The sequence below is a fragment of the Glycine soja genome, chromosome 2 (genome assembly GCF_004193775.1).
Source record: "Glycine soja cultivar W05 chromosome 2, ASM419377v2, whole genome shotgun sequence".
NCBI lineage: Eukaryota > Viridiplantae > Streptophyta > Magnoliopsida > Fabales > Fabaceae > Glycine > Glycine soja.
The window spans coordinates 2,649,349-2,660,492 of record NC_041003.1 but is presented as its reverse complement, the minus strand read 5'-3'; the positions used below and the strand labels follow the sequence as shown (position 1 = coordinate 2,660,492).

General features: G+C 30.2%; 1 protein-coding gene across 2 annotated transcripts; it reads right to left on the bottom strand.

Moving 5' to 3' along the window:
• Nucleotides 1-1,844: 1,844 nt before the first annotated feature.
• On the bottom strand, nt 1,845-6,609 carry LOC114379791 (chaperone protein dnaJ 16-like). Of its 2 annotated transcripts, none has more exons than XM_028338523.1 (12): nt 6,110-6,609; nt 4,911-5,034; nt 4,631-4,713; nt 4,372-4,483; nt 4,174-4,278; nt 3,445-3,495; nt 3,160-3,249; nt 2,959-3,067; nt 2,721-2,869; nt 2,590-2,643; nt 2,280-2,493; nt 1,845-2,131 (listed from the first exon to the last, which is right to left on the bottom strand). In XM_028338523.1, exons 1-11 carry the CDS (start codon nt 6,259-6,261, stop codon nt 2,281-2,283), a joined length of 1,242 nt encoding a protein of 413 aa, XP_028194324.1. In that variant the 5' UTR covers nt 6,262-6,609; the 3' UTR covers nt 1,845-2,131; nt 2,280. The 2 variants fall into 2 exon arrangements, with proteins under 2 accessions (XP_028194324.1, XP_028194314.1); XM_028338513.1 differs by having other exon boundaries at nt 1,845-2,124.
• Between the last annotated feature and the right edge of the window lie 4,535 nt (nt 6,610-11,144).

Below are 11,144 nucleotides of genomic sequence, written 5' to 3'. Positions count from 1 at the left end.
TGTCTATGTTGGGTTGTATTAATGTATTAAGTTTGTGTTGAGTACTTGAAGCTATACTCATGTAATAATACAAATCTTTATCTTGATAGCCACTGCGCTATATCTATACAAATAACTTGGATTTGGTTAATTGTAATTTTCATTTTTGGTTTACATGGTGGAGGGAGATTGCATGTGAATGTAATTATCATTCCTCACTTTGCCAATTGTCAAAAGGTTTAAAAAATACAAAGAAGAATTTCACCTCTGGATTAATATTGAAATCCATCCCTCCAATTTCATAGCATTGGGGTATGGCCTTTTGCATGATAAAAGAATATTTATAATATCACCTTAATTTGTAGTACATTCAAATAAACTTCCTCCTTACCAACATGGGTTAATTAGGTCAGTGTGATAAGGAAGTCACACGAGCCTGAAGCTCAATTTCTGTACATGACAATTATTTAAAGGACTTCCTGGTGGCAACAAGCCAACAATGCCAGAGAATTTAGTGTCTGGCTCAAAGACCAAAAGAACATTTTTTCGTGTTTGTAGCCCGCAAAAATTCCGATTACATATATAGTTTGAGCCGATGCAAAAAAGCAAAGAATCTTCCATGAGTTTAATTTTGACACATTTTTATTGCCAACCAATTAAAAATCACTATAATTTTCTTTTTGCTGCCATGTAATTAATTATCAAATTTTCACTAGTTTTACCTATAACTAATTTTCATCAAAAAATCATCATTGGTTACTTTTAGTAGGACAATTTTAAAGTTTAAGATAACTTCTTTGTTAATTATAACCTTATTTTTTACCGATATTTTTAGTTAATTTACGCATTTATCTTGAGTTAAAATAAAGAACTGATATGTATTTATAGTGGAGTATTCAGTAAAAAAAAAAAATATTTATAGTGGAGTAGACATTAAAAAACATATAATAAGAAATTTTGATAACTATTTTATCCAAAGGAAAATTATTACTAGTATAGAGCATTTCTTAGTTCTTCTAACATAGTTTATTAAAAAAAAATACAAGTTACATTACGTTTAACGGCCCCTCTTTAAATTTGAAATTGAAACAACAAATGGGAACAATTAAGAAAAACCTAGCCAGCTAATAATCTGGCTCTTTGTAGCGGGGACAGTAGTATTAAGTCTCTTTTTAGGTGTCGCATCCAGTTTGGCTGCATCCTTATTCAAGTATTAAATACGGTGTCCAAATAACAAAACACATTTTTTTTATTGTTGCATCCAATTAGGTTGATTCTACACCACATTTGGCTATTATTAACAACCACTTGGTTGCAATAATTTTTTAAATAATCATTATGATAATGTATCATTATCAGTACCGTAAAGCCAAGCTTAAACTTGAACGTTTAGTTAGACTAACATCTCTCTACTTTGTCGCAATTTTACAATGGCTAAACGGAAGCATTGATATTCGCAATGTTAGCTGTATATTTTGTCATCTAGAGACATCATTAGATGTTTGCAATGCTGAGATAAGAGGGGCCGATATTTAATTCAATCTATCTTTTGGGTATCAAAACCACCAAAATTAACGACAATGAATAAATAAAATAACAAAAATACATAGGCATCTGCTGCCAATCATTGTACTAGCAAGTATAATTTCTAGCAAAAGCCAAGGTTCTAAGAAAGAATCGAATGATTCTTAAGTATAAGAGATGAATCATTATGCCAATTGGAGATGGCAGGGGCAAAAAGTAAATTAAAATAAACGGCTAACGCGAGAGATACAACTATACAAGGTTATAGGTTAAATGGTATGCTGCAATAATTAGATTTAGCCCAATTCCAGCTAGTAAAATTTAGAAAATTTAAAGTACCATTAAGCAGGAAATTACCTGACCCTACTATCCTCCAATACTTTGCCATTACTTGTAAACAAAAAATTACAGCCCGCGCAGAGAGTTAATCGTGCTTCCTCAATAAATCAAACAATTTACAAGTACGAATTCTGAAAATGAGCTACCGAGAGACAAATAAAAAAGGGGAGAAGGGGGATTATACATAAACAATGAGGACTTGTCATTTTTGACATGCTTGAGTGACAGACATAAACGAAACCTTCCACTTCATTTGGTTGTTGTTGCTTTAGCAAAGCCTTCCTATTAACTTGCACAAGTGCTAAACAATCAAAAGGGTGCAGATAAACTGGTAATAATTTTACCGTGGAATTCAGAGTTGACAACCAAATAATAAAACAATTCATTACTTATATCAATACATGAGTGACAGAAGAACTTAATTGTCCAATTCTCACCTTAGCAAGCCTTTCTCTTATCAACTCTTAAGTGAAGGTTATACCATTTCTTCTTCTTTGGCCGTTCTCTTGTACTCCTCTTTTCCTTTGCTTGGCCATCTTCTTTTGCCTCCTTGGAAGAATTTTTACTTCTGCTCCTACTTGTAGTTCGTTTTAAAGGAGCACTGGTGTATGATGCCTGTATTTCATTTCTATTCTTCAGTAGCTCATCAATCTACACAAGAGTAAATAGCACAAATTCAGTGGCTTCCATTTAACGAATTTTATAGACCCGGAAGGGGGGTAGAAACCATTGAAATATAAAACTCACTGCTTGCATTTCATGTGCATATCTATTTGTCATCTCTGAGAATTGTGCCAGAACCTACAAAGACCCAGCATGAGAACTGATGAAAAGTAATGTAGTTATAACCATACAGTTGCTTGTATCAAAGTGCACACCTCTCGATATTCTGCCTCAAACTTTGATATTTCTGCCCTTTTAGACAAAATTTGAGCTTCTATGTTTCTTAAATTTTCTTTTTCTTCACTAAAGGGTGCAGCACACAGGGCTTCTATTGTATAATTGGCACTTTTGAAAAAGTTGTCACCTAGAAGAAATTTGACAGTCAATCCCTACAAAGCATAATTACAAAAAACAAGAAGCACTAGCCAATTGGATATAAAAGTAAGCATTTACCATAAACAGCAAATACATGGGTACCAGCCTTCAATTCTGTTAATTCACAGGGCTGAAACCCGTCTAGCTTTCTGAAAAATGATGTATCTGGATCCTTAGCAGCAGCTATCTGCGAGAAATAATACAGCAACCAAATTTTAAAATGAAAATAGATAGACAAAAATTTAAATTGAGTACTATTCTATTACAGTAGATACTCACAGAGTTCATTGTTTGATCTAATCGATAAACAGGAAACCCAAGAAAATACATCCCAGCAGAGGTAACCTTCCCTGTTTTTGCACTGTCTTCCTACAACAACAATTAGTAATGTATTAACATCATAGAATGTTCATAAGTCAAAATATGCAAAAAAAAAGTATGAATATGAAATAATTACCAGAGAGCCATTAACATCCAATGAATAAACACTACATAAATAATTAATTCCTCTGGGAAAAAGAAAATCATTGTGTTCACACATATACAGGAGAAAATGTATAATACCTGGAGTGCAAGACTTAAACCACTGTTGTCTTCCTGATCGAAATACAATAACTGTGGAAAGATAATCAAAGTATTAAACACCATACAAAAACATCATTTTATAAACCTAACAGATTAATGTTTTTAAATATAAAAGTTAAATGAAAATCACTAGAATAATAGTATAAACGCACACATCAATGTTTTACAATATACAAGGAAAAGAGAACATTTCTGAAACTGTAAAAACAGAGAACAAAAATAAATTACACAACCAAGGGATAGATCACTATTTTGCAAGAAACAGAATTATTTTGCTAAGAGTTCGAGTTCAAGTTCAAGTTCAAAGTTACTTAAGAACAAATCAGTATAGTGAAATAGAATCAATCAGACCTTGCTAATTGAGTGCATCTTAGAATCTCAAGTAAACCTCAGCTTTATAAAATGCACTAAATTAGAAACATCTTCAAAAACTAATTAGTCTTGTAGTTGCACTGAGAAAAGATTGAAATTCTTGGATAGCATTATGATTCAAGTTCCAATTTTTCTTTAATTTTCTTAAATGAACTGTTGATGTTTCAAGAACATCCACTCCCAAAAAACTAATCTTACAAGAAATCAAATATTTTAAGAGAATTCTATGAAGAAATCAGTATTATAAGGCAAAAACATAAATCTTAAAATCATCCGGTTGAACATAACCAGTATGCATTATGCTATCTTTATTGAATGACAGATTAAAATTCCAACCTTGAACTTGCTTTTGTCTGACGAATGTACTCGACAAACAAATCCAGCTCGTGCTTCCTCTTCTGTTATTGTAACTGAATAGAAGTGTGCACATTGCTTCTCAACCTGTAAGATGAAGGCACCAAAACAAAAATAAATGAAAGAAAATTATGACTAAAAAGGGATCAATGAATTAATAAAAAAATAAAAAAAGCTCACCCTTTTAGATATATTATGTCCCAATGGCAGTGGACGAATGGTCACCAAACCATTGAGTGCCTCTTCCAAAACTGTGGCAGATACAGTTGTCTTAATTGGCACACCAAGTTTACTGTCATGGAGAAAGTAAATGATGAAAAGGAGGGGAAACAATGAAAGAATTTAAAAACACAAGGAAATAACCAGCAATGTATTAAGCATTCAACAAAAGAAAAGGACTTGAAAGTGAGAGGAAGAGAAGCACATTCAATCTTGCTACCTAAAAAGTGCTGCAAACATTGTATTGACAGCACCCAGACTTGAAAGATCTAACTCCAACTCTTGGTTGTCTGATTCAACAGCCTACACACAAACATGACATAGTTCATTACTGATGATCCATGTGAAGAGGTTCAAGAGTCAAGACTACATTTTTCAGGAAGAAAGTTTGAGTACAAAATTGGTGGACTATTCAAAAAGCAATGAAAAAGGCAAATCAGAAGGATTGATGACCCTTGTAAAGTCTTAATGATTCGTAATAATAACAAATCTTATATTACCTCAAAGCCAGCTGAGTCGTATTGACGCCGTTTATCAGGATCTGACAGGATATTATAAGAGAAGGTAACCTCTTTAAACATATCAGCTGCTTTAGGATCATTAGCATTCTTGTCCGGATGATATCTGAAATGAAATAGATTTAGCTAATTAATAAATTAACCAACCCTGTTCAGAACTTCGGGTGAAAATAAGACAGGAAGAACAGCCAATTAGAGTAGCCAGGAGCACCTGAAAGAGCACTAAACTACTAATTCATTAAAGTAAAACACCTTTAATACATTAAGTTTTACTGTAAGCTGTTATGCGCCTGTATCAGATGCATGATGACATGATAAGTGATTCAGAGGCTTCCTTCCTACATTATTTTAGGAGGGTTATTTGGGCTTAACTAGAAGAACAATGAGCAAGTATGAAAAACGAAAAACATTCAGGTTCTCTGCCTAAAATCAAATGAAGCCAAAGACTGAGTCTTTTCCAAAGCTCTACTCTATGAATTTTAACAGCCTCTTCTCTTTCCATTCTCTGGTTGACATAACACCTATATCATCTAAAATTGATTCCAACAACAAAATCATTTCCACAATAAATAAAAGCATAAAACAACCTTTTTTCTTCCACGTATAATAGAATTATATATTCAAAGATCACCAAGCAGACATCATTTAACACATAGTACAATTGAGCATAAATATTTCCTAGCATTCACTACTTCTATCAACTCTCAGCCACTACAGAAGACTACTTTCGCCAATCATCTACACTACAATCAAGGTTTTAAATTGCTGTCGCGGTTTCATCTCAATCCTTAACATTGCAGATGCCGAAATCACAATCGCAGACCATTTTCTAAAACCTTGACTACAATAGATTATAGTATATAAATTTATATATAATTTTGAAAAGAAAAAAGAAAAAGCAAGACAGAGGTTTGGTAAGGGATTTTTCTGTTGCAGCTGTGTGTCAAAAACATTTTCTTTTCGTAAGTCACATTTAGCATCAGCTACATGAATGATTGAAAGAAGAAAAACATTATTCAAACACATTAATCTCAATATTAAAAAAAACTCAATCCAATATATGACAGCAGAGATTCCAGTACTACCTTCATTCTTCAACACAGTCAAAAGCATCAACACCGCAAATTCAAAAAAAAAAAAAAAACACAAAGCAACACAGCGAGAAGGGAATCGAAACGCACTTGAGCGCCATTTTGCGGTACGCGGTTTTGATTTCCTGATCCGTGGAGTTGCGCGAGACGCCGAGGACCTCGTAGGGGTCCCGCCGGAGCTGCTTCTCACCGCCGCCGCCGTCGACGTCGTGCTTCTCCGACTTCGAGCGGTGCCCCGGCATCTTGCGCCGCCCTCAAATCAAACGACGTCGTGTACGTGTTTTATGCTTTCTATCCCCAAAACCCTAGAACTCGGATACAGAGAGAGGAGTGTCAGGGAGAATGGAGATCGAAATGGAAGGGATGGGGAGCGAGTGATATCTTCCCGTGCGGGTGAGTCACGGGGAAGGAGAAAGAATGAAGAAGGAGCATTAGGAAGAAGAAGGTGTTGTGGGGGTGACGGTGAGATCCAGAAAGTGGACCATGGACCCTCCAAGCTGGAGCTGAGCTGAGCTTCGAGGGAGGAGAGAGAAAACGAGAAGAGACAACAAAGAGCACCAAAAACAGAAATTGGAGGGGAAATTAAGAATATTGATTTTGGTTTTCTATTTTATTTTATTTTTAAATTCAAATTGGATAAATAACCTAATTTATAATTCTAACTATGAAACGCTGATGAATTGTTATAAAGAAAAAAACAATTTTAATTTTTGAGCGTGTAAGAAATATGTCAATTTAGTCCAATAATCTAATAACAAATTGACTTTTAAATTTTATAATTTAATATTAAATTGGTTTTAATTTATCACTATTTTTATGTTGGGATTTAAATTTATATTTTTTATCTTTTAAAATTAAATTGTAATATTGTATTATATTTTTTAGAAAAAATTCAAATATTTATTCTTTTATATTTAAATATTTTTTCGCTGAATTCTTAAATTCAAATACTAGTGCTGCTACTTTTATTTATTATTGATTTTAAATTTATTATTTGGATGTGATTTTGAAAAGTAGAGGCGTTGCCGGTAAAGTACCCGCGGTGCGTAGTGCGCACGGGGAGGTCGACGTTTGACAACTCGATTTCAACTGACACACGGAGCTTCTGCTGCGGATTTGGATTGGGTTGCCGAATGCCGAGAGATATCTGGAACTGATTAATTAAATTTTGTTAAACGGCTTTTAATAAGGTGGTGACAAGTTTAAAACAAAATTGATGCGGTCATAATTTGCAAATCTTCATTTGTTTTAGCAAATTGTTAATCTGGTCATCAATATGAAAATAATCAAATTAAAAAAAAAATCTTGAAAGTGTAATTATCATCCACTTTAATCTAAAATTTAAAAAGTTATTTGATTTAGGAGATAATATTAATATATTTTTAAATAATAAAATAATAATGAATAGATAAATTTGGAGAATAAAGTCACAATATGAAAATTTATTTTAAATTATCTTATTTTCATATACTAAAGTGATAAAGTTTTCCATCATCAGAAAGTTATTTGGAGTGCAGTTATTTTTACTATTAGAGAGAAGAGGAATAGCATTGTTTTCAATAACTAACAACGGTTAGGTATGTTGAAGATTTATGACAAAAAAATTTCATTAAAATAAAAAAAGAAAACATTTTAATGATATCACTATGAATATTTTTATACTATTAATTAATATAAGAATTATTTATATATTTTAAAGCAATTATCAATAAAAAAATAAACTCATTGTATATGATATTTTAATTAAATTCTATAAAAGTTATATGAAAATTTGCCATTGATCTTATTGGACCGTCCCTTTCCACTTTTGGACATCCAATTAAAAGCATATAATATATTGGAATTAATATAGAATAGCAATTATTTAATAAATAATAACATTATTACTTATTTTTGTTTTTGAAGATAAGAGATGGGAGGAGGATGTGGTCATCAATAACAGATCTGAAGAAAATAGCTGTTTATGAGAAAACAACTATTTCTCTCATAAAGGCCTTTCAATTACTTGTCAATACGTAATTAATTCACCTACCATTTCTGTTAAGACGTTTTTTTTTATTTTAAGTTAAATATTTTATATACTGCTTTTTGCAAATACATACACAAATCGATCATATAAAAACATTTCTATTAAATTATTGGAGAGATATCGAGATAAGAGATTTAATTTAAACAATTATGAAAACGAATTTTTTTTGTGAGCAATTAAATTAAAGAAACTAAAATTTTTATTGTTTACATTATTTTATCCTCTTAAATCGTAATTTTTTATATTCTTAAATTATTTATTTATTTATTCTTAAAAATATTATTTTTTATAAAACTGAGATATTTATCTATTTAATTTATTTATTTATTTAATGCAATTGTGCATCATATTTTTCAGTCAATTTTTTTCTCTGTATCTGACCATTTTATTTATATCATAAAATTTAATTAGATTAAAAAAATACTCATACCATTTACGAAATACTTTATTAAGACCAAATTCATCTTTTTCTCATGGGTTGGTAATTAATTTAGTCGTGTATTTAGAATTTAAGTTCATTACATTTTTAATTCAAGTGTGTATTTTTTGTATATTGATATAAATTAGTATAACTTTATATTCTTTTAACTATGATAAATTTAACTTTACATGCATTTGTGGCTTAATTATTGTTTTAATTTTTGAATTTATGTGTGTGTTTTTAGTCCCTAAAATTTAAAAATATTTTTTATATAATAAATTGATATTTTATGTCAGTTTTAAAATATAAATTCAAGTTACTAAAAATAAAATTTAATTTATGACAGTTAAATTTATTACAAAGTATCAATTTACTATGAAGTTAAAAAGAATAATTTTTCAAAATTCAGAAAAAAAAAAAACAGTGTTAGGAACTAAAAACACACACACTTTAACTTTAGATACTAAAATAATAATTAAGCCTTGTTTGAACTAGCATTGATATTAAAGATTAATTTTTATTTATATTTTAAAAGTTTTTGAAATCAATTTGAAAAAAAATAGATTAATTTCTCAAATTAAATTATAACATTTGTTTAGTTTGAATTTGTATTTTAAGACTATCATAAAATATTAAAACTGTCATAAAATATAAAAAATTATCATAAAATATTAATTTATTATGTCAAAAACTAAAAAAAAATCATCTGTAAAAATTTAAGAACTAAAACAGCTTATATTTTTATAAGTTTTTTTGTTAAATTTTTAAAAAAATAATATAATCTATATTGATTCGTGTTTGATTGAAGTAGATGGTATTTAATTTAAAAATAGTCAATCATATATAAAAATAAATAAATTGAATCCATTAACTTTTACATAATATCTAATCAAATTCAATCGATCAAAACTCTTCGTTTTCGATGATTCTTAAAAAAGTGTCAGCATTTTCAAGAAAGGAAATACACGCGTGGGTTGGTGTTCTTGCCAAGCATAGTCACTTTGTACATTAAGGTGTCAAGTGAACTATTTCTTTCAATTTCCCATTTGATTGGTTTTGCTTGGTGAGTTAGCTGGATCACGCTTAATCAAATTCTGGTGTTTATTTTAAGGTATATAAATTAGGAATGCTATTTTAGAAATATTGGACTAAAAGTACTATTTTTAACTAAATTCAAAAACATATGTAACTAGTACTTAAGTTTTTTATAATATATGTTTCAAAACTAAAAGATAAAAATAGTATAATTAAGTTACAAGATACTAACATTCGTTCTCATATTATGAGAAGCTACATATTTATATTTCATCATTTGTTTGTAGAATTATATTAAATATGACTATATGAGAATAATATTGGATATCTAAACTCATTTTTTTTAAATGACGATTCTTACAACAAAAGCACCTTTCCTAATTATTGGTTTCTTGTTCCATAAAAGAAGGTGCGTAGCGCGCACCCGGTGCAGTTAAAAACTCAAAATCATTTTGCTCCACCATATAACTTTCAGGCTTAAGCCAGTAATGAAATGGCTGAAAAATGAATAGCAATAGCTATAATTAATGTTACAAAGCTAAGCAATTGAGATAACAATAAGTATAGTGGGACTCGGAATGGCCTCAACGATATTCACCATTTTTAATTACTATGATTCTTAATTAATTTATTTCTTTATTTGCCTTTTCAAGCTAGGTGTAATCGAAGGAGGAACTTTTTGAGCATTTGACAGACTTGAAAGACCTTCAATTTTGAGAATTTATTTCTTTATTTGCCTTTTCAAGGTGTAATTGAAGGAGGAACTTTTTAAGCATTTGACAGACTTGAAAGACCTTCAATTTTGAGAGCATTTATCTGATATCTTATATATCAATGATGGACACCATAAGTAATAAATTATTGGAGTCCCCACTTTGGTAAGGTAAACTGAGTAAATATGATTGGGATGATGCTAAAGAAGGCAAGCTACTGAAGCTATATAGTTTTGCTATGGGCACAACCGCACAAACTGGTTGCAAATCTGAAAAGGTGACTCTTAAAAGTTTTCTTTTGTGGGTTTAAGAAATGACATCAAAGCTATATTTGAAAGTTTATGCTTCTGTTGGTGTTGTCAAGTAAACCTACGCATTTTGTGATTTACTATTGTCCAAATTATTACAGCTAATCTTTTTTAAAAAAATATATTACAGCTAATGAGTGTGATGTTACATAAACTGTTAAAATAGTTTTATACATCTATTAACATGTTATTTTAAGGGATAATTCTTGTGACTCTTTTTGCATTTTGCATTTTTTTTTGTATTTTTCGCAAAAGTGGGTGCTTTTGCATTTTTTAGTTTTTAAGGGATAATTCTTATGTTTCTTTTTGTGTTTTAGTGTTTATTAAGGAGCATTCGCAATATTTATCCTGGGGTGCAGCCATTTGGTGAGACCTCTATTAGAATGTGGTCTAAGCCAACTTTATCACATATGATTAAAAGTATGTACTAAAATATTATCCAATCAAAATAGGATATGAGATTATTTGTAAGTAATTATCAACGTCTAATTTTAGATTTAAAGACTGAAATAATAGAATTTAAAAAAATGAGATACTTAATTAATTAGTGAATTAAATGGTAAGAGTAACAAATTCAAAATGAGAAATAGAAAGATTAAATTTACAACCATAGCCGCTA

Coding starts and splice junctions, on each gene's coding strand:
- LOC114379791 (XM_028338523.1), bottom strand. CDS start 6,261: ATGCCGGGGCACCGCTCGAAGTCGGAGAAGCACGACGTCGACGGCGGC. Junction 4,714..4,910: donor ACGACTCAGCTGGCTTTGAG/GTAATATAAGAT, acceptor GTTTGTGTGTAG/GCTGTTGAATCAGACAACCA. Junction 4,484..4,630: donor ATGTTTGCAGCACTTTTTAG/GTAGCAAGATTG, acceptor TCTCCATGACAG/TAAACTTGGTGTGCCAATTA.